This window comes from Calliphora vicina, chromosome 2, assembly GCF_958450345.1.
Source record: "Calliphora vicina chromosome 2, idCalVici1.1, whole genome shotgun sequence".
NCBI classification, from domain to species: Eukaryota; Metazoa; Arthropoda; class Insecta; order Diptera; family Calliphoridae; genus Calliphora; species Calliphora vicina.
Window position 1 is genome coordinate 137003907 of NC_088781.1, and position 26517 is coordinate 137030423.

The 26517-nt window shown below is 24.6% G+C and overlaps 1 protein-coding gene across 1 annotated transcript in view; it reads left to right on the forward strand.

Annotated features, from left to right (window-relative positions):
• The window catches only part of LOC135950898 (uncharacterized), a 315472-nt gene that overhangs the window by 234132 nt on the left and 54823 nt on the right, over positions 1-26517 (forward strand). The window contains exons 11-13 of the mRNA XM_065500422.1: positions 1139-1321; positions 1450-1588; positions 5792-6001. Coding sequence (XP_065356494.1) covers positions 1139-1321; positions 1450-1588; positions 5792-6001 — 532 coding nt within the window. The remainder of the gene's footprint in view (positions 1-1138; positions 1322-1449; positions 1589-5791; positions 6002-26517) is intronic.

Sequence of the window (26517 nt, forward strand, 5' to 3'; positions counted from 1 at the left end):
AAAGAAATTTTAGCTTCAATCGTAGGTCTTTATAGAGTGAAATTTCAGCTTCAATTAAAAGTCTTTACAGAGTGAAATTTTAGTTTCAATCGTAGGTATTTATAGAGTGAAATTTTAACTTCAATTAAAGGTATCTATGAAGTTCAATTTTAGCTTCAATCAAAGGTCTTTTCTTTAGTTCAATTTTAGGTTCAATCAAAGGTCTTAATGTAGTTCAATTTTAGATTCAGTTATTGATCTTTATTTAGTTAAATTTTAGCTTTAGTCGTAGATCTTTATAAAGTTCAATTATAACTTCAATCGTTTATCTTTTTATAGATAAATTTTAGCTTCAATAAAATGTATTTATGTGTTTTCTTTCAAAATCCGTTAAACTTCCAACCGTTTGGAAGTTATTGCAGATTTAGTAAAATACTAGAAAATTAATATTAATCATACGGCACCGTAACAACATTTTTTAAATAAACACTAATTAATATAGATCTGTTAAACTACCTGACTAATCATTTCAAGGCTGGCAGTATTAAAAGATCAGTACTATAGCTTACAGAAAACTGTTCATTGAGAACATAATTTTAAAACCAGAGTCCAAATTTAGGTACTTATTTCCACAAGTCAAACATTAAATGACATTTGTTTACTCTCTCATCTTTTGCAGTTTATAACAAGTAAATTGTGTATTGCAGGATTATTCTAGCATTTGTAGAATCAGAAATTTCCCTTTTTATTCTTAAATAACACTTTACTTTAGGATACAATTCCTAGAACTTGCATAACTAGCTGTGGTTACAACTAAAAGGCTGAGCATTTAAATTAAAATTTAGTTATTCAAGTTAAGATATGCATGTGTATTTACCAGGAAATATTTAATTTGAATGAAATATGAGTAATCCAAATTAAATAATTCCTGGGAAATGTGTAAATTTTAATTTAAATTCTCTGTCATACATTTAATCACAAATGTAAGGTTTTAGCAGAATTTGGTGAAAGCAAAATTTTTTTTTCTTTTGAATAGAGGCAAACAAACAAACGTTACTGCAGTTTACTGCAACATAAACAACAGTGACTTTATTAACGTATATTTTTCCTGCTGTTTTCTATGTTTTATTTTTTTCCCCGTCTATTTCATGCAATCCAGTGATCCTAAAGAGTCTGATTACATTTTGGCATCACGCATTATACAAACGTGGCTGTTTCAATCAAATCGCTCTAATGATAATATGCGAGAACCATTGGATTTACCTTTTGAACATGGTCATGTAGAGATTATTTTTCAACATGAAAGAGCACCCAAGGATAGTGATTGGATTGCGGTGTGTGGGTGAGTAGCATTACAATTTGATATAAAAAAATAAAGGAACTTTAATGTTAACTTTAAAAAGGAAATTTAATTTATTTTATATCATATTTAAATTCTTTACATTTTTCTCTTTATTTTCTACTATTTAGTCATGATTATAAGGCATCCTTTGAGTCAAGTTGGCGTTCAGATTTGTGTATTACCAAAAACTTAATGGAGAATATCACACGTTGTATTTGTCCAGTATCTGGTACTTATGTGGTCATGCTAACCAAACGTAATAATCATGTAAGTATCATTTTATACAAACATATACACATTAACACCAATAAACTGAAAGCAGTAAGACTCTCATTACCTCCCTGGTCGGTTGTGTTGTGTTGGGTTTATTTGTTGTATTTATTTGTATTTGTCTAAGTGGTATATTTGGTCTTCATCATGTTGTGTAATCACCTTTGCTGTTTCCCAGCAAAATCTGCTCATTCTTGCTCTCGGTTTCAAGTAGGTGTCTCAAATGGTCGATTTGTGTGCATTTTAAGTTTATAAACATAGTTGGGAGTTATTTTTCTTTTTCATTTGGTTGGTTTTGTTTTATTTTTTTTATTGTTATAATAAGTATCATTAAAATCCGGCAAGTGGTAAGTACATTTGTTAAGATTTAAACGTAAATAGGGAAACATATACTTACTCTTGGATATGTGAAATATTTAAATACAAAAATGTGTTGTAAAGGTGGAAACATAAAGCTTAAAAAACAAAAATATTTACAGAAGGAAATATTACGAATTAAAGCAAATATTTTAGTATATTTAAATTTGAATTAAAATTTTGGTTTTATTTAGAAGTGAAAATTCATAATTTTGAAAAGACATTTTTAACAATATTTATTTCTATTACCATTATATAAGTGTTGGCTTTTAAAATCTGTTTAAATTTTTAAAATATTGCAAATCATTTGGAAGTTATGGCTGTTTTAGTAAAAATACTCCAAAATTAATATCAATCATACGTCACAGTGGCCATGAGTGTTAAGTAATTACTAATAAATGCATAACTTTTAAACTTATTAACCAATCTATTTGAAACTTTCAACATCCACGTAGAAAAAAACTAGTCTTCAGAATATTATTCATTGAGATCCCAGTTTTAAAACCAAAGACCACTACAGTGGGACAAAGTAGAACTTGAGTCAGGAAACTATTCGAAAGCTCATAAATTCATCTAAGAAAAAATGTATTCCAAAAACTTTAACTTGTTTATACTATTATAGGTAAACCCAGACTTCGCCAACAAAATTTATTAAAATATTTAAATAAATTTAAATTTGAAAAAAATTGCGATTTTCTTCAAAAAATATTTTTTTTTTTAAAATGAAAAAAATATTTTTGATAACTTAATTCTAATATTATTAAACTTTATTACGTAAATATAAATGTTGGCTTTCAAAATCTGTTTAAATTTTGAAAATACCTCAAACAAATTGGAAGTTATAGCGGTTTCAATAAAAATACTTCAAAATTAATATTAATTATACGTCACAGTGGCCATGATTCTTAAGTAATTACTAAAAAATACATAACTTTTTAACTGATTAACCCAACTCTTAGAAACTTCAAACATGCAGAGAGAAAGCAGCAGGCTTTCAGAATATTTATCATTGAAATCTCAGTTTTAAAACCAAACCTCATTACAGTGAGCCAAAGTAGAACCTGAGTCAGAAAACCATCCGAAAGCCTTTAAATTGATCAGGAAAAAAAAATTATGCTAGAAGATTTAACTTTTTTATACTATGGTAGGTAAAATCGCAATACACCAACACAATTTATGAAAATTTAATAATAAAAATAATTTAGATTTTCAAAAAAAAAATTTTTTTTTGAAAATCTAAATTATTTGAAAAAAATATTTCTCAGATCTAAATTCCAATATAATTAAACTTTATTACTTGGATATAAATGTTGACTTTTAAAATCTGTTTAAATTTTCAAAATATCCTAAACCATTTGGAAGTAATAGCTGTTTTACTAAAACTACTTCAAAATAAATATTAATCATACGTCACAGTGGCCATGATCCTTAAGTAATTACTAATAAATACATAAATTTTTAACTGATTAACCCAACTGTTTGAAACTTCGAACATGCTGAGAGAAAGCAACAGGCTTTCAGAATATTTATCACTGAAATCTCAGTTTTAAAACCAGAGACTACTACAGTGGCCCAAAGTAGAACTTGAGTCAGAAAGCTATTTGAAAGCTCATAAATTCATCTAAGAAAAAATTATGCTAAAAAATTTCACTTTTTTATATTACTATTATTAAATATTTGAATAAATTTAAATTTGAAAAAAATTTTGATTTTCTTAAAAAAAATATATTTTTTAAACAAATAAAAAAAATATTTTTATAACTAAAATCCAATATTATTAAACTACATTACTTAGATATAAATGTTGGCTTTTAAAGTCTGTTTAAATTTTCAAAATATCCCAAACCATTTGGAAGCTATAGCTGTTTTAGTAAAACTACTAAAAAATTAATATTAATCATACGTTACAGTGGCCATGATTCTAAAGTAAATACTAAAAAATGCACAACTTTTGCACCACTTAACTAATCTTTTTGAAAGTTGCTGCATTTATAGAGCAGGAATCCAGCTTTTAGAATACTAGTCATTGAGTTGCTAATTTCAAAACCAGGCACCTTTACAGTTGTCTAAAGTTGAACACCTTGAGTGTGAAAAATATTTAAGACCTCATAACTTTCCCAAATAAAATTAAATTTCATTAAATTTAACGATTTTTATGCTATTACAGCTAAAATCAATTAGAAGCCAACACATTTTAAATTTAAAGTTTTTTTTTCAAATTTTATATATTTTTATCTTGCACTTCTTTACACTTTCAAGCAGACATTCATGTCTTTTATGTGTTTTCTTGACCCTACACAAAGAAGAAAAACAAATAATTCCCGGAAAACTAAACCAAACTTAAAAAAACACTTCAACTTCACCAAGTATGTTTATGCAACATTTTTCATTTTGAGCAACAATTTGCTGCGATTCCCAGTTACCAGATATAAAGTGGCAAGGTTGCGAACTTAAACTTTAAAATTATTAAAAAAAAGAAAAACAAAACTAAACATACAAGCCCGAATGCTCAAATATACTAGCATTGTTGTACTACAACATCAAAATTCTATGAAAAGCTTTTTTTTTTTGTAAAGAATTTGCTGCAACAAAAATGGCATGAAGTAAATAAATAAAAGTATGTAATGCATACATATTTCCGGTAGCATGAATTACAAAAATACAGACCAAAAAAACATTCTACCAAGGGGGAAAAATTCCAGCACTAGAAAGCAAACCACACAAAATGGTGGTGGCTGAATAAAATTGTATGTAGTTAGAAAAAAGAAATTCAACTGCAAATATTTTTGTATTTAAGCATTTTAAACGTCACATTTATGTTAAATTATGGCAGGAGTAAAAAACCATACACCAAATTACAATGCTTTACAGTAAAAGCTTTAACTAGTGGTGCACTGAATAATGTAAAAGTGAAAAAAGCTTTGAAAAAGCATTCAATTTATATAAAAGCTATAGATAATGCATTGAGTTTACAGACTCATTTTAGATAAAGCTTTTAGTTTATCGAAAAATTTTAGATGGAGCTTTTAGTTTTTGTAAGAAAAGCGAAAGATAAAGCTTTTAGTTTTTTTTTGTAAGAAAAGCTTAAGATAAATCTGTCACTGTATATAAAAGCTTTAGATAGAGCTTTGAATTTGAGTTTATATAAAAGCTTTACATAAAGCTCTTATTTTATAGAAAAGTTTTCAATAAAGCTTTTACTTTATACAAAAGCTTTAGACAAAACTTTTAGTTTATATAAAAGTTTAAGTTTATAGAAAAGCTCTGCATAAAGCTTTTAGGTTACAGAAAAGCTGTGCATAAAGCTTTTAGTAACGTTTTAAAACAAATCTTTTAATTTATCGAAAAACTTTAGATAAAGCTTTTATAAAGCTTTTAGTTTTTAGAAAAGCTTTAGATTAAGCTTTTAGTTTATTTAAAACTTTGGATAAAGCTTCTATTTTATAAAAACGTTGGATAAAGCTTCTAATTTATATAAAAACTTTCTAAAAACTTTGTTTTTAGGAAAAGCTTTAAATTGTTATAAAAGCTTTTTCTTTTTTTTGATTCATTGAGCTTTCTAAGAATAACTACTTATACTTATGTATATTTTATTTCACTGTTTTCTTATTTTTCAAATTTCTTTTGTTTTCCCTCTAGTTCAACAAGACCAAATATTCCCTAACTGCAAATATGTCCTTAAATACAAAAACTTCTTGTCAAATTAAGTCTTGAAAAGTTTTCTTTTTTTTGTTTTTTTTGTGATAAAGCTTGACAATAATTTCATACTTTATAATATTTTTGTTTTTAAACTCATTATGGTTATCATTCCTATTGTTCTTTTTTCTTTTTTCTCTTTTATAGTCTCATCATTTGTCCACACCGCCCCGACCAATTTTCGTCATCATTAGTTGTGTTTGTTGTTTATTGCAATCGTGCTCGGCATTTATTATCCTGCTGCCCATTTGGTATAATCGTCAGTGTGCCATAACATTTTTAAAAATGCAATTTTGTGTCTCCACATCCAGCATAATGGTGATATTTTTACTGGGATTTTTGAAAATGTTGCCTGTGGTAAGTTATAATATAAATAAATAACAAATTTTTCTTTTTTTCATTCGCTTTTACTTTGGTAAATTTTATATTTTTTGAGATTTTATTATTATTGTTGTTATTATTATTAAATTTATTACAAAAGTACGTATAATTTTATTTACTGGCAGTTACAATACTTTTAGTAAGAACAACAACAAAAAAAAAGGATTGAGAAAGACAATTACTTGAAATTTATGGCGCAAACTGAAAACTGTTTTTAAAATACAAAAATAAAAACAAATGTTTTGGTGTTTAAGTGAAAATATATGGGTAGAAAATTTTTAAAGAATTTTTTCAGTTTTTTAGGGGACAAGTAAAAATAAGCTTAAAGTGAGCATAGACGTAAATTAGATTAAAAAAAAGTTGGGTAAAATTAAAATAAAAGAATATAAAAAAAGCTGGAACAATTTAAAGCTGTAAAGCTTTCAGAAATGTTCCTAGTAACACAAAAGCTTTATATAATAAATATAAAGTTTTAGATACGAATCATATTAACAGAATATAACAAAACATTATTTAATATGAAATTAAAGAAAAGCTTTAAACTGATATTAAAACTTTGTAACAAGCTTTTAATGATATTAAAGTTTTGAATAAAGATTTTTTTGATACAAAAAGAAAATATTTGGTAAAACTTGTATCAGTACAAAATTCTTTAGAAATATCTGTAAATTTGTATTCTATTTTTTCGACCATTTTATTATATTTAATATTTCTAATTTATTGAGCATTAGGTCACTTTCTAAATTAAATAACAATATTTAATTTATCTATAAATAATGCAAAAGCTTTATTTGAAGCTTTCAGTAATACTAAAACTTTAACTTATAAATAACAAAAATAGCTTTATATAAAGCTATAAAAAATTATAGAAAATAGATAAAAGCTTTCAGTAATACTGGAAGCTTTAGACCCTTTAAATATCATATAGGCTTTAGACAAAGCTTTCATTCATACTATTTTAATATGAAGCATTAGGTAATTTACAATTTATTGATATAAAAGCTATGAATAAAGTTTGTAGTGACATGAAAGCTCTACCAGAAAATGTTGGTAAAAACCTTTAGGTAAAATAATTATTTGTACAAAGCTTTAGATGAAGCTTTTTGTAATACTAACTCTTTATATAACTTATAAATAACATAAAAGCTTTAGGTAAAGCTTTTAGTAATATAAAAGTTTTAAAAATTAATATAAACAAGTAAGAAAGTATGGTCGGTCAAGCCCGACCATATAATACCCTACACTAAGTAAAAGAGCAAAAAAAATGTTTCTTTTAAAATTTCAATAATTTATATTTTTGAGTGATTTTCGGAAGTGGGGTTATATGGGGGCTATGACCAATTATGGACCGATCACCATGAAATTAGGTCGTGTAATTTATGTCTATATTAAAGTTAACTATGTTGAATTGTGTGTGTTTACCAACATTTTTAAGCGATTTATGCACGTTAAAGTGATTTTCGGAAGCGGGTCTATATGGGAGCTATGACTAATTATGGACCGATCGTAACAAAATTTGGTGACATGAATTCTGTATATATAAAACTTATTTGGAGCGGAATTTGTTGAGATACATTTATAAATTAAACATTTATGACCGATAAAGTCCAATTTCGGGAGGACATTTGTATGGGGGCTAGGTGAAATAGTGGACCGATTTCAGCCAGTTTCAATAGGCTTGGTCCTTGAGCCGAAAAAATAATATGTACCAAATTTTATCGAAATATCTTTAAAATTGCGACCTGTACTCTGCGCACAAGGTTTACATGGACAGCCAGCCGACCAGACGGACATCGCTTAATCGACTCAGAAAGTGATTCTAAGTCGATCGGTATAATTTAAGGTGGGTGTTAGACTAATATTTTTGGGCGTTACAAACATCTGCACAAGCTTTTAATAAAACATTTTAGCATTAGATAAGCTTTAGATAAGTCCTTCAGTAATATCAGTTTTATATCAAAATTTATATAATATAAAAACTTTTTATTGATATGAAGTCTCTAAATGAAAGTATATATCAAAAAGCTTTCAAAATAGCTATAAATAATATAATTTTTTTAAAAAAACTTTAATTAAAATTAATCTTTAGATAAGCTTCCATTAATATAAAAGCTTTATACAAGGCTTTCAGTAATACTAGTTTAGGAGAAATCGTACATAATACAAAAGCTTTTTATACAATTTTTAGTGATAAACAGACAATAGGTTTACATGATAATCTATGTAAAAAGCTTTCGATAAAGCCTTCAGTAGTTCAAAACCTTTAAAAATAGCTACAAATAATATTAAAGCTTTTAGTAATATTAAACTTTAACTAAGCTGTGAATAATAAAAAAGCTTGTGACAATAAAAAGCTTTATATAAAGCTCTCAGTAATGGTTAAGCTTCAGACATACTCCAAATAGTATTATATCTTTAAATAAAGCTTTCAGTAATACTAAATATTTAGACACAACTTAGAAAATTTTTTTTAAAAAGCTTAAAATAAAGTTTTTACAAAATATCTAATTAAAGCTTAAAATAAAGCTTTGTATATAAATTAAAGCTTTAAACAAAGCTTTTTATAAAGATATCAATTTAATAAAAGCTTTAAATAAAGCTTTATAAAAATTTTAATTTAAAGCTATTGATATCACTAAAAGCTTTTATATAAATATAAGCTTACACATTTTTTATAAATGAAGTCTTAAAATAAAGCTTTTTATATAAATAAAAGCTTTAAATAAAGCTTTTTATATGAATAAAACTTAGTAAAATAGTTTATATAAAGCTTTCAGTATTATAAAAGTATTTTAATACTATAAAGGCATAAATAGAAGCTTCTAATATTGAAAAAACTTTACCAAAAGCATTTAGCATTAAAAAAAACTTTTAGAAGCTGAAAACTCTGACGATGCATTTCTGAGGTTAAGCTTATCATAATTAAACATGGCTTTGAAAAAAGCTTTAAAGCATTACAAATCTTTTAAATTGACAAATAAATTTATGGAATCAGTAAAATCTAATTGTTATTAAAGTTTTATTACAACAGACTTACATTCTATCAAGTAAGAGAGCTATATTCGGCTGTGCCGAATCTTATATACCCTTCACCAAAGTATATTTAAAAATATATTTTTTTTTTAAATATTTTTATTTAAACAAAATCAAAATTTTTTTTTAATGTTTTAAAATTTTTTAAAAAAAATTTTTTTTTTCCAAATTGTTTTTTAATTTTTTTTAAAAAAGTTTTTTCAAAAATTTTTTTTTAAATTTCTTTAATTAATTTTTTTGGAAAAAGAATTTATGACAAAAAAAAAATGTTTAATGAAAATAAAATTCGGGTTAAAAAATATTTTTTTCCGATTTTGACTCATTGTATGTCCAACTTACTATGGTCTTATATACGTCGTTGCAAAGGTCTTTGAAATATCTATCATTAGATATCCATATTGTCTATATTAATGACTTAGTAATCCAGATATAGGTCAAAAATAGGTCAAAAATCGAGGTTGTCCTAGTTTTTTCCTTATATCTCGGCCATTTGTGGACCGATTTTCTCGATTTTAAGAGCCGGAAGAATTTCGGAGATATGGATGTATGAATCGTGAATGTAAGTTATTTGGGGGCTTCGGAAAGTTAATTTCAACACACAGACGGACAGACGGACATGGCTATATCGACTCCGCTATCTATAACGATTCAGAATATATATACTTTATGGGGTCGCAAATGAAAAATGTGGAAATTACAAACGGAATGACAAACTTATATATACCCTTGCAACTCATGGTGAAGGGTATAACAAAAGCTGAATGCAAATTTTATACAGTTAAAGATTCTATATCTAAAAAAAGCTTTAACAATTTTAAAGCTTAATAATATGCTGACATTATTATTCAAAAATTTGCTTTTACTTTAAAGCTATTTTCCAAATTTATAATCTAAATGCTCCACAAAACTTTCACTTTCTATCTTTAAACTAAAATTTATTACACAATTCTATTTATCTTTATGCTACATTTGCAAGTGATTAAAATTAAAAACCACAAAAACCATTGTCATATTTTCTTTGTCTATTTAAGACTTAACGCAAATATAAAATAAATTTGAACATGATTTTTTGTCTACTTATATCTAAACGAAATTATGCAAAACTTAGACAAGAACCTTACCCTACCACTCAAACTGCTAGGAAGAAAAAAAACTGTGATATATTTCAAACAAATTGCAAAGAAAGTGAAATTAAAATGAATAAAACTGAAAGTGAACATGAACATGAATGAAAATGAAGAATTCAGCATAAAATATAATGAGTACTAATGAGCCAAAGAAAATATTTAAGTGGTACAGGAATTACTAAAACACAAAAAACTGGATATTAAGATAACAGATAATAACTAAATAATAAAATGATAGACAATGAAGAAATGAAAATAGTAAAAATACAAAAGAAATTTATAAAAAAAAAATTGAAATGAGGAAAACTTGAACAATATAATAGCTTTACTTAATTCTTAATTAATCTCATGCTAATATTTTATTCTATTAGGTTTAAATTCAAAATTTTAAAATTTTCATACCAAAGGCGTATGAGTAATATTAATTTCTGTGCTATTTTACAAAAACCTTTATAACTCAAAAGTTTTAAACAATAATTACAAAATATAAACTAGAAATAAATGCTTACAATTTAAGCTCTCAGTTCACATAAATAAAATTTAAAGAATCTTATCTATACATTTAAAAATCTACCCTTTAATAGTCATTTATAATAAATCCTTTTTTAAAAATCGTTAATGATTTAGCTTTCGTTACGCTTAAAACCCTTATAAACACAAAAATAAATTTAATTAATTAAAACCCCATCCGTTTTGATTTTTTTTTTTCGCTTTCTAACCATTATTTACCGAAAAAGTTATTAAGTGTTTTTTCATTATATTTGTTGTTGTGGTAAAAATTTTAAGGCATTCTCAGAAGAAAAAAAGAAAAATCACACAATAAAAAAGTTTTCCATATCCTTTTCTTCCTTAGAATCTTTTAGGAATGATACATGATTTAAACAAATAAGGAAGTAAATAACTTTTTAATTTCTAACAATGTTCTGCTTTTTTTTTTAGAATATTGTTAGAAAAAATGCAAATCAAAAAAAATTGTTGAAGTATTTTATCCAAAAAAAAAAAAGAAAGCAGCAAATACTTTTTCTTATAATGGTGCAGGGAAATGAAAAAAGTTGTGTGAAAGAAAGAAAAAAGTACTTGTCATTTAATAAGGAAGTTTTTGTGCTTGATAATATTACTTTGTAACCGGAAAGTATTTGAATGTGAGACAAACAACAGAAAACACAAAAAAAAACTTGGGCAAAGTAAATGTGAAGTAATATTGTTTTATATGAAAGACACACATACAATACACCAGTTTTAAGGAAAAGGATCCAAGAAAAGTTATTGCTATATGATGAAATTATTTACGCCTAAGTAAATACAAACAATATTTAATATAAATAACTTTATAAGGATACTTAACCATGTGTTTAAATATTCAAAACGACATGTGTACTGGAGAATGTTAAGGAAACTTCCAGACACTTACATATATTATTTACAAGGAAACATAAGGAAATAAACCAAAAAGAAACAACAAATTAAGCAAAATAAAAAAAAAACATTTCAATTTAGAAAATATTTTATGACAAATATTCATTCATTCATTTTAATTAAAAGGAAGTGATTGATAAAATCTATCATTTTATATATATGGGGGATTTCATGCCAACTTTTAAAATCGATGTCTTCCGATCGGGATGATATTTGCACCAAGGTTAGACCTATTGGATAGTAATTCAAAAAAATAAAAAAAAATTTATATTTTTTTCCGCAATCAAAAACTTTTTTGATTCTTTTCCAAAATAGGCCCTTTTTTAAAAAAATAAAGGGATGCGAGTTCGATATCTATCAAAAAAAAATGTTTTGTAACCCAAAACATGCAATTTTTGACTTTTTTTGCAAAATCAAAAAAATCAAAGATATCGACAACTTTTTTTTCTATAGAAAAGTAAAGTTATCGATAACTTTTTTTTCTATAGAAAAGTAAAGATATCGACAACTTTTTTTTCTATAGAAAAGTAAAGTTATCGATAACTTTTTTTTCTATAGAAAAGTAAAGTTATCGACAACTTTTTTTTCTATAGAAAAGTAAAGTTATCGACAACTTTTTTTTCTATAGAAAAGTAAAGTTATCGACAACTTTTTTTTCTATAGAAAAGTAAAGTTATCGACAACTTTTTTTTCTATAGAAAAGTAAAGTTATCGACAACTTTTTTTTCTATAGAAAAGTAAAGTTATCGATAACTTTTCTGTAGAAAAGTAAAGTTATCGATAACTTTTCTATAGAAAAGTAAAGTTATCGATAACTTTTCTATAGAAAAGTAAAGTTATCGATAACTTTTCTATAGAAAAGTAAAGTTATCGATAACTTTTCTATAGAAAAGTAAAGTTATCGATAACTTTTCTATAGAAAAGTAAAGTTATCGATAACTTTTCTATAGAAAAGTAAAGTTATCGATAACTTTTCTATAGAAAAGTAAAGTTATCGATAACTTTTCTATAGAAAAGTAAAGTTATCGATAACTTTTCTATAGAAAAGTAAAGTTATCGATAACTTTTCTATAGAAAAGTAAAGTTATCGATAACTTTTCTATAGAAAAGTAAAGTTATCGATAACTTTTCTATAGAAAAGTAAAGTTATCGATAACTTTTCTATAGAAAAGTAAAGTTATCGATAACTTTTCTATAGAAAAGTAAAGTTATCGATAACTTTTCTATAGAAAAGTAAAGTTATCGATAACTTTTCTATAGAAAAGTAAAGTTATCGATAACTTTTCTATAGAAAAGTAAAGTTATCGATAACTTTTCTATAGAAAAGTAAAGTTATCGATAACTTTTCTATAGAAAAGTAAAGTTATCGATAACTTTTCTATAGAAAAGTAAAGTTATCGATAACTTTTCTATATAAAAGTAAAGTTATCGATAACTTTTCTATAGAAAAGTAAAGTTATCGATAACTTTTCTATAGAAAAGTAAAGTTATCGATAACTTTTCTATAGAAAAGTAAAGTTATCGATAACTTTTCTATAGAAAAGTAAAGTTATCGATAACTTTTCTATAGAAAAGTAAAGTTATCGATAACTTTTCTATAGAAAAGTAAAGTTATCGATAACTTTTCTATAGAAAAGTAAAGTTATCGATAACTTTTCTATAGAAAAGTAAAGTTATCGATAACTTTTCTATAGAAAAGTAAAGTTATCGATAACTTTTCTATAGAAAAGTAAAGTTATCGATAACTTTTCTATAGAAAAGTAAAGTTATCGATAACTTTTCTATAGAAAAGTAAAGTTATCGATAACTTTTCTATAGAAAAGTAAAGTTATCGATAACTTTTCTATAGAAAAGTAAAGTTATCGATAACTTTTCTATAGAAAAGTAAAGTTATCGATAACTTTTCTATAGAAAAGTAAAGTTATCGATAACTTTTCTATATAAAAGTAAAGTTATCGATAACTTTTCTATAGAAAAGTAAAGTTATCGATAACTTTTCTATAGAAAAGTAAAGTTATCGATAACTTTTCTATAGAAAAGTAAAGTTATCGATAACTTTTCTATAGAAAAGTAAAGTTATCGATAACTTTTCTATAGAAAAGTAAAGTTATCGATAACTTTTCTATAGAAAAGTAAAGTTATCGATAACTTGTCTATAGAAAAGTAAAAGCTTGGGTCTATTCCTTTAAGAGCTTTTTGGTCTCTTAGTGGGATGCGAGTGGAATAGTATCAAAATAAATGTTTTAACACAAAAATTGTATGTCAAATTTCATCCCGATCGGAAGACATCGATTTTAAAAGTTGGTTCACTTGACGTGAAATCCCCCATATATCAGTATGTCTGTTTATTTGTGACTTATAGGAGCCTAAACTACAAGACCGCTCCTCTTGATAAATTTACTGAATGTTTCTCTATATCTGAAATTTCAAGTGGGCGTGGCACTTCCCATACAAAGTAAATATTTATTATGGATTATAAGTATGGTGAAAGCCGCAAAACTTCGAGGAATTTACTTCGGTACCATTGTGCTTATTTCGGCGGATTTGTAGAAATAGGCCATTTCCATTTCCTAAACAGTACATGAAGTCTAACACAAAAAAATGGGACGGATCAGAACAGGGGTTCCGGCACCTCCCACATAAAGTAAACAGTTATTTTCGAATATCTGGAGAACTACCGAATATCACCTTTATTATTTTACATAATTTGATTGAAAATGGGCGATATTGTATTAGTGGGCGTGGCACATCCCATATAATGTAAAATTTTTCGGATATCTAAAGAACCATAATTGTAAAAGTATTTAAAGTTTGTATGAATCAATTTCTTATCACTGTAAAGATTTTGGCTAAAAATGGGCGGGATTGGATTAGTGGGCGTGCATCACCCATACAATGTAAACTGTTATATTAAAATATCTGTGGACACGGATCTTTTTTTTTTTGGTATTTTATCACGTTGTGGTGTCCATGACTTAGAAAGCCTAGATTTTCCTTAACGTTTCTGTTGCAAATTAAAGTTGTCTTTTAAATTGTCTATAGAAAACTTAAGTTATCAAAAATTTCCTTGAAAATTTTTTATAAGAATCCAATTTTATTGTATTGTAGTTTATATAAGTATTTGTAAAGTTTGCTACTGCCATCTTATTTTTATATTCAAAATCTTCACTTGCCCGTTAATTTCTTTTTAAAAATTTGTTCAAGAGTTTTGTGTTACTAAAACAAACCTTTCGCGTACTGGCTGGCTGAATGGCTGGCTTCCTTTTTATCGCCCAGCATCCAACTCATTAAGTTTTTATTACTTACAAATTTGCTTGGTTTTTGTTTTATTATTTTTTTGTTATATCAGCAGTTTGCTGCTATTGTTGCTGTTACTGTTACAGTATTTTGGTAAGCAATTTTTTAATGAAGTAATATTTCTTTAGCAAATGCCCTGCAGTAAAGTAATGAAAAGACAATGTATATAAAGCTAGACATTATGTTTGTAACAATTAGTTTTCAGTATTTAGAATATGAAGTTTCAAAGTTTTGGAATGAATATGTCATATTTAGAATGGTGGACTATGTTAGAATTTCTCTCTAAATTGTTATAATTTTAAGATTTTTTTCAATATTTTCTATAATTTGTTTGCAATTTTTATTATGCTGTAGCATTTTCCATATTCGTCTAATGTTTCTTATAGCTATTTCTTGTTTTCTTTATCGTTTACCATAAACAAGCATTTTATTATTATAATTTTTCTTTTTAATTTCACTTTTCATTTGGATGTTGGGTAGTTAATACAACTTTTGCGCCGTTAACTGGGTTATTTGGTTGTTGGAAATAAATAAATGTTTTGGCATTACATTTAAACACTCATTCCTTCATTATTTCATTCATTCATTAACTGGTATTTGTGTAAAATTATGCCATAAAAAGTGTTTGGTACGAAAAGTATTCTATTGTATTGTTAAGTCAATTTGGTAATTAAAAGTAACAAAATGTTAAAACATACTTCATTCAAGGGGAATTAGTTATTTGCAATTTAAAGTACAAAAAGAGTTCATAAATTTAAAGAGAAAAATAGAAAAAAAATAAAATTTTTAAGAAAATACGCACGAGTGGAGTTTTAAAGTCCTTACATGATTTTAAACAGAAAAGCTTTTTTTAAAAAGAATTTGTTCTTCGAAAATTTAAAATCTCTGCAGGTTTTTTGAATAAATAAAGAAAAAAATTTATTAAAATTCAAAAATATTCCAAGACACACATTCACTTATGCTTTTAATATGAAAAAAAAATATAAATTCACATATAATTAAATTTCTTTTGCCTAAATAGCACATATATCAACATCACTAACAAATATCTATTAAAGCAATTTATGTGTCTACACGAGTTTTTTCTTTTTTTTCATCTCCCTGGTCTCTGATGTTTGTAAATAAACATCCCTGGTTTAATTTTAAAACATTATGCAAATAAAAATAAGTCAACTACAGATTCCACCTTATTTGCATTAGAAATACAAGCAAAAATATTTACACTCCCCCACATCTCTCCTCCTCCTACACATAACATTTAATCAACAGTTGTGTTAAGAAAACACAGCAAAAAAAAAAGTGCTTTCACTTAAGCGTTAAATTTTTAATTTAAATTTCTCTACTTACAAGTATTATTTTCGGAAGATGTTTGCAAATAAATTAAAAATAAGTTAAGCAAAAGTAAAGAGAAAAACAAATACGAATTGAAAATCAGGTATGTTTTGCCACAAATCTAAACAAAACAAAATATTTCGTGTGCACCAGGACGTATGATTAATATTATTTTAGAGATGTTTTTTGGGAAATCTTTAAAATTTTAAAGTAAAATGGGAATATTTAATAATTTTAAATGTTTTATAGAGAAATAATTTAAATAGAATGTAACCAGTTAAGAAAAGAGTGATTGTAGCGAATAAAAAGCATGTTACTAAATTGCCTTTGGGAAATTCTGTAGCAAAGACAAATTAAGGTCGCAAAATTTTCTGTAGAAAATTCTCGATACATTTTTGTGGAAAAGTAATATAGAAAAGACTATGGAAAATCAAAGTTATCGCTATCTTTTCTATAGAAAATTAAAAACATCGATTACCAATTTAAGAAGAATCAAAGTTATACAGAAAAATCTACTTTTTGATAAAAAAAAAATCAAAGATATCGACAATTTTTTATGAAAAATCAAAGTTATCGATAACTTTTCTATCAAATATCAACAAATATTCTATGCAAAATCTAATTTATCGATAACTTTACTATAAAACTTAAAAGTTATCGATACATTTTTTTAAGAAAAATCAAAGTTATCATAACTTTTCTATTAAAAATAATAGTTATCGATATCTTTTCTTTAGAAAATCAAAGTTATGGATAACTTATTCACAATGATCAACAACTTTTCTATAGAAAAGTAAATTTAAGTTATCAATAACTTTTCGATAGAAATGTTAAGTTATCGATAACTTTTCTATAGAAATGTTAAGTTATCGATAACTTTTCTATAGAAATGTTAAGTTATCGATAACTTTTCTATAGAAATGTTAAGTTATCGATAACTTTTCTATAGAAATGTTAAGTTATCGATAACTTTTCTATAGAAATGTTAAGTTATCGATAACTTTTCTATAGAAATGTTAAGTTATCGATAACTTTTCTATAGAAATGTTAAGTTATCGATAACTTTTCTATAGAAATGTTAAGTTATCGATAACTTTTCGATAGAAATGTTAAGTTATCTATAACTTTTCTATAGAAATGTTAAGTTATCGATAACTTTTCGATAGAAATGTTAAGTTATCGATAACTTTTCTATAGAAATGTTAAGTTATCGATAACTTTTCTATAGAAATGTTAAGTTATCGATAACTTTTCTATAGAAATGTTAAGTTATCGATAACTTTTCTATAGAAATGTTAAGTTATCGATAACTTTTCTATAGAAATGTTAAGTTATCGATAACTTTTCTATAGAAAAGAGAAGTTATCGATAAACTTTTCTATAGAAAAGTAAAGTTATCTATAACTTTTCTATAGAAAAGTAAAGTTATCGATAACTTTTCTATAGGAAAGTAAAGTTATCGATAACTTTTCTATAGAAATAGTAAAGTTATCGATAACTTTTCTATAGAAATAGTAAAGTTATCGATAATTTTTCTATAGAAAAGTAAAGTTATCGATAACTTTTCTATAGAAAAGTAAAGTTATCGATAACTTTTCTATAGAAAAGTAAAGTTATCGATAACTTTTCTATAGAAAAGTAAAGTTATCGATAACTTTTCAATAGGAAAGTAAAGTTATCGATAACTTTTCTATAGAAAAGTAAAGTTATCGATAACTTTTCTATAGAAAAGTAAAGTTATCGATAACTTTTCTATAGAAAAGTAAAGTTATCGATAACTTTTCTATAGAAAAGTAAAGTTATCGATAACTTTTCTATAGAAAAGTAAAGTTATCGATAACTTTTCTATAGAAAAGTAAAGTTATCGATAACTTTTCTATAGAAAAGTAAAGTTATCGATAACTTTTCTATAGAAAAGTAAAGTTATCGATAACTTTTCTATAGAAAAGTAAAGTTATCGATAACTTTTCTATAGAAAAGTAAAGTTATCGATAACTTTTCTATAGAAAAGTAAAGTTATCGATAACTTTTCTATAGAAAAGTAAAGTTATCGATAACTTTTCTATAGAAAAGTAAAGTTATCGATAACTTTTCTATAGAAAAGTAAAGTTATCGATAACTTTTCTATAGAAAAGTAAAGTTATCGATAACTTTTCTATAGAAAAGTAAAGTTATCGATAACTTTTCTATAGAAAAGTAAAGTTATCGATAACTTTTCTATAGAAAAGTAAAGTTATCGATAACTTTTCTATAGAAAAGTAAAGTTATCGATAACTTTTCTATAGAAAAGAGAAGTTATCGATAACTTTTCTATAGAAAGGATAAGTTATCGATAACTTTTCTATAGAAAAGAGAAGTTATCGATAACTTTTCTATAGAAAAGAGAAGTTATCGATAACTTTTCTATAGAAAAGAGAAGTTATCGATAACTTTTCTATAGAAAAGAGAAGTTATCGATAACTTTTCTATAGAAAAGAGAAGTTATCGATAACTTTTCTATAGAAAAGAGAAGTTATCGATAACTTTTCTATAGAAAAGAGAAGTTATCGATAATTTTTCTATAGAAAAGAGAAGTTATCGATAATTTTTCTATAGAAAAGTAAAGTTGTCGATAATTTTTCTATAGAAAAGTAAAGTTATCGATAACATTTCTAGAGAAAATCAAAGTTATGGATAGTTTTTCTATAAAATCTCACAGTTTCATTTTTTTCTGAAAAATCCTAGTTATCATAATTTCCTGTGTAAAATTAATGTTATCCATAACTTTTCTAGAGAAATTCGAAGTTATCGATAATTTTACTATGGAAAATAAGTTACAATTGTATCGAAATATTATTCAAAAAATAGAATTATGGATAAATTTTGTATGGAAAATCAAAGTAATCAATAACTTTTCTAGAGAAAAACAATGTTATTGATAACTTTTCTTCGGAAATTTGTTTAGAAAAAATTAAAGTTATCAATTACAATTCTACAGTAAAGTAATATTATCCCCTTTGAGCTTATAAAGAATGCCAGTAATGTAAATTTTCTAGAAATATTTATTTATGTATATCGCTTGACAATTAGAAGTTATTAAAGATTTCCTTAACTAACCTCCCAATTAATATTAATCATACGACCAGATATATTCAACTTTCGATAATTAAAATTTTCGATAAAAAATTTTTAAGTTTTGGCAAAGTTAACCTAACAAATTTGTTTAAATCGTAGTGAAATAGTGTTTGGCGCTGAAAATTATTGAACTATTAAATGAATCCTTGGAATTATGGAAACAAAAGCGACAGTAACATTTTGTCAACAAAATTTAACGTAAACATTGTATAAAAAAACATTTTTGTAAAATATCAAAAATAATATTTTTGTTGAAAAAAATCTCCATAATTTATATCGTATAATGAACTCGAGCATGAAAGATTTTCTTTAATTATTTATATTAGATATTTGTAAAATGTTTTCTATTTAAAACTTTTAAAATTACTTAAATATCACTTATTTATTAGATGTTATTAAAGATTTTCTTAACAAATCTCCCAATTAATATTAATCATACGACCAGTTATATTAAAATTTAAAATAATCATTGTTAACTTGAAATTTTCTGGTCATATTTAAATATTTTGCTTACTTATTCAAAAATGTATTATTATTTATTATTTCAAGTTTATTTTTAATTTAAACCAAAGAAAATTTCAAAGGAAATGGAAAGAAAAACTTAAATAAAACTCAAACTATACTAACGATTATATTGAAAAGTAAAGTTACATTGCTTTACATTTTCTGGAGAATATTAGAGCTATTGATTTATTTTTAATAGACAATTAAATCTATTGATATGTTTTCGAAAGAAATTGTAAGCATAGCTGTAACTTGTGAATAAAATACAAAATATAAATATTTTTTATATTATTATAGTTTTTGTTTGCAATTATAATTATTTATTTTCCAAATTATTTATTAGTTAAATAAAGTATTTGTCTAATTTATTAATAATATTTACAGTTAAATTTATGCATATTTATATCTTTTAAAACCAAATAAATTATAAATAAAATCATTTTATATTAGTTTAACTAAATTATATTGATATTTTTTAGAAAATAGTAAAATTTTGTATATTCAAATAAAACAAAGTTGAATAAAATTTAAATTTATTTCATTTATATACAAATAAAATCAACTAATTTCTTTGGAATATTTATTCAAACAAAACACAAAAAACTAAAATTATTCAAACAAAAAATTATTGAATAGAAATAATTCTAATAAAACTTTAGAAATATTTTTATTTATCACAAATTTGAAACAAATAAATTTATTTTTCCAAAAATTACTGAATAGAAATAATTCTAATAAATGTTAAAGAATATTTTTATTTCACAATAATACTGATGTAAAATATCTTCTGATTGCATTCTGAGTTGAAAAAGTTAGTTCTCTGATATCTAATATTCTATTTTTAAAAACTACTACTTAATCATTGATACTTAATACAATAATACTGATGTAAAATATCTTCTGATTGCATTCTGAGTTGAAAAAGTTAGTTCTCTGATATCTAATATTCTATTTTTAAAAACTACTACTTAATCATTGATTATCACTAGAATATGGACACAGATTAATGGTTTCAATTGGAGGTTTAATAATAAAATTTAAATTGTGAAGAACAAAATTCATGAATTATTTTTAAAAACTGTTTTTAACTGTAACTAGTTGTTCAAAATGATCGTCTTACATGGCATTCCTCCTAGGTCTAAGTGAAATTAGACGTTCAAAATATCGTTGAATTATTTTTGAGCATTGTTTTTGTTCGAAGGACCGAAGGATCTTTTTCATAATCCTCGGAAGAAAAATCTTTATCGTCCGAGCTCATTTTCACAAACAAAAATATTTTTTTATAAAATTTTTTAAAAATTTTTTCTTAAAATATTTGACTTTATTTTCACAAATAAAATTATTCAAAGAAAATTTCTATGAATAAAAGAGTATTCTAAAATTTTTAGTTGAATATTTAAATATTTTTCTTTTTTTTGGAGAAATAAAATTATTCAAAGAAAATTGCTTTGAATAAAATCTATCAACAAATTTTCGAATAAGTAAAATAATATTTTATTCATAACTAGTTGAATAAACTAATTTAATATTTAATTTATACTATAAAAATATAATTTGAAAATAATTACATGTTTTCATATTGATTAGAATATTTTAAAATCTATTCATTATATAATAAATAAAATACAACTTATTGTTACTAAAATACAAATACTATTAGTATAATTTTATAAAAGTTTATTAAAAACTTTTGAGTATAATTTATTTAATATCGTATTCTATTGAAATCAAATAATATTTATTGCTTTATATTCTAAATAGATATATATTAATTAGTATCCTATTTTCAATAATATAGAATGATTTCAATATAAATTTATTTTTTTAAATATAACTAAAATTCAAAAATAATTAAGTTTTTGGAAATATTTTGAATAAAAATATTCACAATTTACAGCTATGATTGTAAGATATTGATACAATTTTTAAAAACATTTCATATAACAATTAGTTTTTCTAATGAAAATAAAAGTTTTCTGTAAAATGTTTAAGAAAAATTAAAGAAACTATGTTTATTTATCAATTAAATTTATTTTAAAAGTTATTCATTTAGCTATTTATTGATTTTCTTTTATTCGGTTGTGAAAGATAGCTGGGCGTATGAGTAATATTAATTGGGAGGTCAGTTAAGAAAATCTTTAATAACTTCAAATTCTTAAGCGATATTTCAGCTATTTAAAAAGTTTTAATAAGAAAACCCTTCATATATAACAAATATATATATATTTAAAACAAATCTTCTTTGATGGCATTCATTATAAGACAAAATAAATTTTACAAAATTTTTCCAAAAAATAATATTTTTTAAAGTTTTTATATAAAAACAATTTAATGTCAGCTTTAAGTTTTCTGTTGGAAATTAGAATCAACAATAAATTCACTTTAATATTATAATGTAAACTATATATTTTTTGTAACAAATTTAATTTATTGCTTGATTTTCTATTTTTCAATTTTGAAAGACAACTGGGCGTATGATTATTATTAATTGGGAGGTCAGTTAAGAAAACCTTTAATAACTTCAAATTCTTAAGTGATATTTCAGCCATTTAAAAAATGTTAAATAGAAAACACTTCACAGATAACAAATATAAATATCTAAAGCAAAATTATTAAGCTGGAAGACGTTATAAGACAAATTAAGTTAAACAATTTTTATTTTCAAAAAAAATATTTTTAATAGTTGTTACAAAAAACCATAGCTGTAAATTGTGAATATTTTTATTCAAAATATTTCCAAAAACTTAATTATTTTTGAATTTTAGTTATATTTGAAAAAATAAATTTATGTTGAAATCATTCTATATTATTCAAAATAGGATACTAATTAACATATATCTATTTAGAATATAAATAATTAAATATTATTTGATTTCATTAGAATACGATATTAAATTAATTATACTTAAAAGTTTTGAATAAAAATTTATAAAATTATAATAATATTATTAGTATTTTAGTAACAATAAGTTGTATTTTATTTATTATGTAATGAATAGATTTTAAAATATTCTAATCAATATGATATCATGTAATTATTTTCAAATTGTATTTTTATAGTAAAAATTAAATATTAATTTAGTTTATTCAACTAGATATGAATAAAATATTATTTTACTTATTCGAAAATTTGTTGATAGATTTTATTCAAAGCAATTTTCTTTGAATAATTTTATTTCTCCAAAAAAAGACAAATATTTAAATAATCAACAAAAAATTTTTGAATACTTTTTTATTCATAGAAATTTTCTTTGAATAATTTTATTTGTGAAAATAAAGTCAAATATTTAACAACAAATTTTTCAACAATTTTATAAGAAAAAAAAATATTTTTGTGTGAAAATGAGCTCGGACGATGAAGATTTTTCTTCCGACGATTATGAAAAAGATCCTTCGTTTGCTATGGAAAAACAAAAGCGATGCTCAAAAATAATTCAACGATATTTTGAAATTAAAGTAAGTACCATATATACTTTAATATAACAACTTTTATATATTTCTGTAAACCATATTTAGCTGAATGAAAAAGACAAAATTTTGGCTTTATGTAAAACGTGTTCCAAATCGTTAAAAGGAAGCTCGAAATCAAATTCAAATATTCTCACTCACCTTAAGAAATGTAGTTCTGAAAAATACAATGAATACCAAAAACTTAATATAAAGAAAAAAAATAAGAAAGACGAATTTGAAAAAAAAATTCTGTTGTTTATTGCCGATACAATGAGTCCAGTATCAATAGTTGAACGCAAATCTTTTCAAAATTTGTTTAAAAATGAAAAACTTCCGTGCAGAGCCACAATTACAAATTTAATGGAAAAAGAGTATCAGCAATATATTTTTACCGTAAAAGAAATGATTAAAAAATCTAAATTTATTTGCACAACGGCTGATATATGGAGTGCTGGCAAAAAGAGTTTCTTTGGATGTACCGCCCATTTAATTAATGAAGAGTCAATGGAGAAGGAATCTTTTATATTGGCATGCAAACGCTTTTGGAGTCCACATACTTTTGATAAAATTGCAGAAATTATGACAACTATAAATTCGACTTTCGGAATTAAACCTCAACAGGTTGTGGCTACTGTTACAGACAACGCTTCGAATTTTGTTAAAGCATTCAAAGAGTTTGGGATTTCGGCATATGGAAGTTATTTAGATGATGTAGAAATAGAAAATAAAAAAATTAAACTCCCTAAACATATAAGATGTGCCTCTCACACCTTAAATTTGATTGGAACATCAGATTATATTAGTATTTTAAAACGCGCAACTTTATTTGATAACCATTTGAAGGTAAGTTAAAAGAAGTCAATGTACAAAAATATTAAATATAAATGCTACATTCGGTTGTGTAGAATTTTGTATATACACGTTCTTACCCACAGTAAGACGAAAATCAAGTTAATTATTGTTAGTAAGTTCTGACTATAATGATCTTAAATAATAATTAATTTATTTACTAATTTTCATTTGACCTTCATAACATTTTTTTTTTTAATTATTGTAGACTATAAGTAAATGTAATGAAATATGGAACAAATGCAGCAGACCAAAAACATCAGAAAAAATTTCAGAAATTTTAGGAAAAGGTTATTTTTTAACGCCAACCGTAACAAGGTGGAATTCTTTATACGACTCCATTAAAAGACTCATAAAATTTGAAGACAAATTGGAAGATGTATGTGAAGCACTTAACATACCTCCCTTCACCAGAATTGATATACAATATTTAAAAGATTATCTTTTAATAATGGAACCTATTTCGTTGGCAATAGACTTTTTACAGTCAGATGGAATATTTTACGGATTTTTGTTACCAACGTTAGTAACTATAAAACTAAGATACAAAAAAATTGTGTTAAATGACTGCTGTGTTATAAAACAAAACATTATAAATGAAATCTTGGCCTCAATTGAGCGACGTTTTATCAACTTTTTTAAATTAAATGAATTGGCTCATGAAGCAATAATTGCATCTGTAAGTCATCCAGAAATAAAACTAAAATGGTACAACATTATTTCAGAGACAACGGAAGTAAACAAATTTGAAATACATGAAATTGTAACTTCAGCAATGAACAATGTAGAAGTGTTGGAAAACATCCGTGAGGATAAATCTGTAAACAAATGCAAGACAAATTTTTTAGAATATGGATCAGGTAATACGTTCATAGATATTGTAAAAGAAACTAAATAAATGCTTAGTTGCAAGATATCCTACTTGGCGTAGGTTATCATTAGAATTTTAAAACATAATTATTACCAATATTTGTTTAACACATTATTCTTTTAGATGCCATTGATAAAACTGTAACACCATCGGAAAATGAATTACTTTCATATATTTGTGACATTGACACATCGTTAAAAAATTTAAGGAAATATCCTAGAATTTATGAAGTTTTTATTAAATATAATACTCCAATTACTTCATCGGCTCCAGTTGAACGTCTATTTTCACTTGCAGGGTTATTAAATAGCCCTAGGAGGAATGCAATGTCAGACGATCATTTTGAACAACTAATTACTTTAAAAACTGTTTTTAAAAATAATTCATGAATTTTGTTCTTCACGATTTAAATTAATAATAAACATCCAATTAAAACCATAAATCTGTGTTCATATTATAGTGATAGTCAATGATTAAGTAGCATAGATGGGGGTAGTGCACTAATTTTGCAGTTTGCACTAATACTTAGTGATAGTGCAAAATTAGTGCAATCATTTTGTTCATATTTAGTGATGAGTTGAAAATTAGCAGCCTCAGTTGAAAATTAACATTAGTGATAGTGAGTTAAAAAATTTTGCACTCAAAATTAAATTAGTTGATTTAAAAAAATGCAATCATCAGTTTATTCCAACTTTTTTGCACTAATTTGAGTGCAACTTCAAATTTTGCACTAAATTTTTAAGTTCAAAATGTTTTAATTTTATTTCTGTACACTAATTTAAAACTTAAGACTAATATTTCATTAAAAATAACAAAAAATATTTAAAATTTTTATTTTTCGAATTTGGATTCAACAATTTCATGACTAATCATTTTTGAAAATTTAGTGATAGTATGTTTAATGCAGCCTTTTTTTGATTGCAGGTTAAAATTTTGCACTAATTAATTGTAGTGCAGATTTTTGCACTAAATCTTCGTTTAGTGATAGTTAAAAAATTATCACTATCACTATTTTTTTTAGTGTTAGTTAAGAAATACGCATTATAAGTACTAAAGCTGATAAAAAATAGTGCAAACTAAATTTTTTGCAATTCTATTAAAAAATAGAATAATAGATATCAGCTAATTAGGGTTCCGAATATCCCGGAATTTTTCCATTCCCAAATTAAGAAAAAAATAAGTTAAATCTGAAATAAATTTGTAATTCGTTTCATTATGAAGCATAAATGAACATTGCAAATTGCACACTTAGCACATTGCAGACATCGATTACGCGAAGTTTTTTTTTCATTATCTTTTTTGTTATGGATGTTGAACTGTTGTACTAAAACTTGTCTAAGAGAAGTTAATAATTGCGACTACTGTTACAGAAATGTAATTTTTTTCTTAGTTCCTCAAACCGTGAAAGAGGCATAGCAGAAGCTATACATGGCACCCCCATGTCTGGTTCAGTGGACCAGTAGCTTCGGAATATTCTAGTAGTTTTATAGACCTAAATA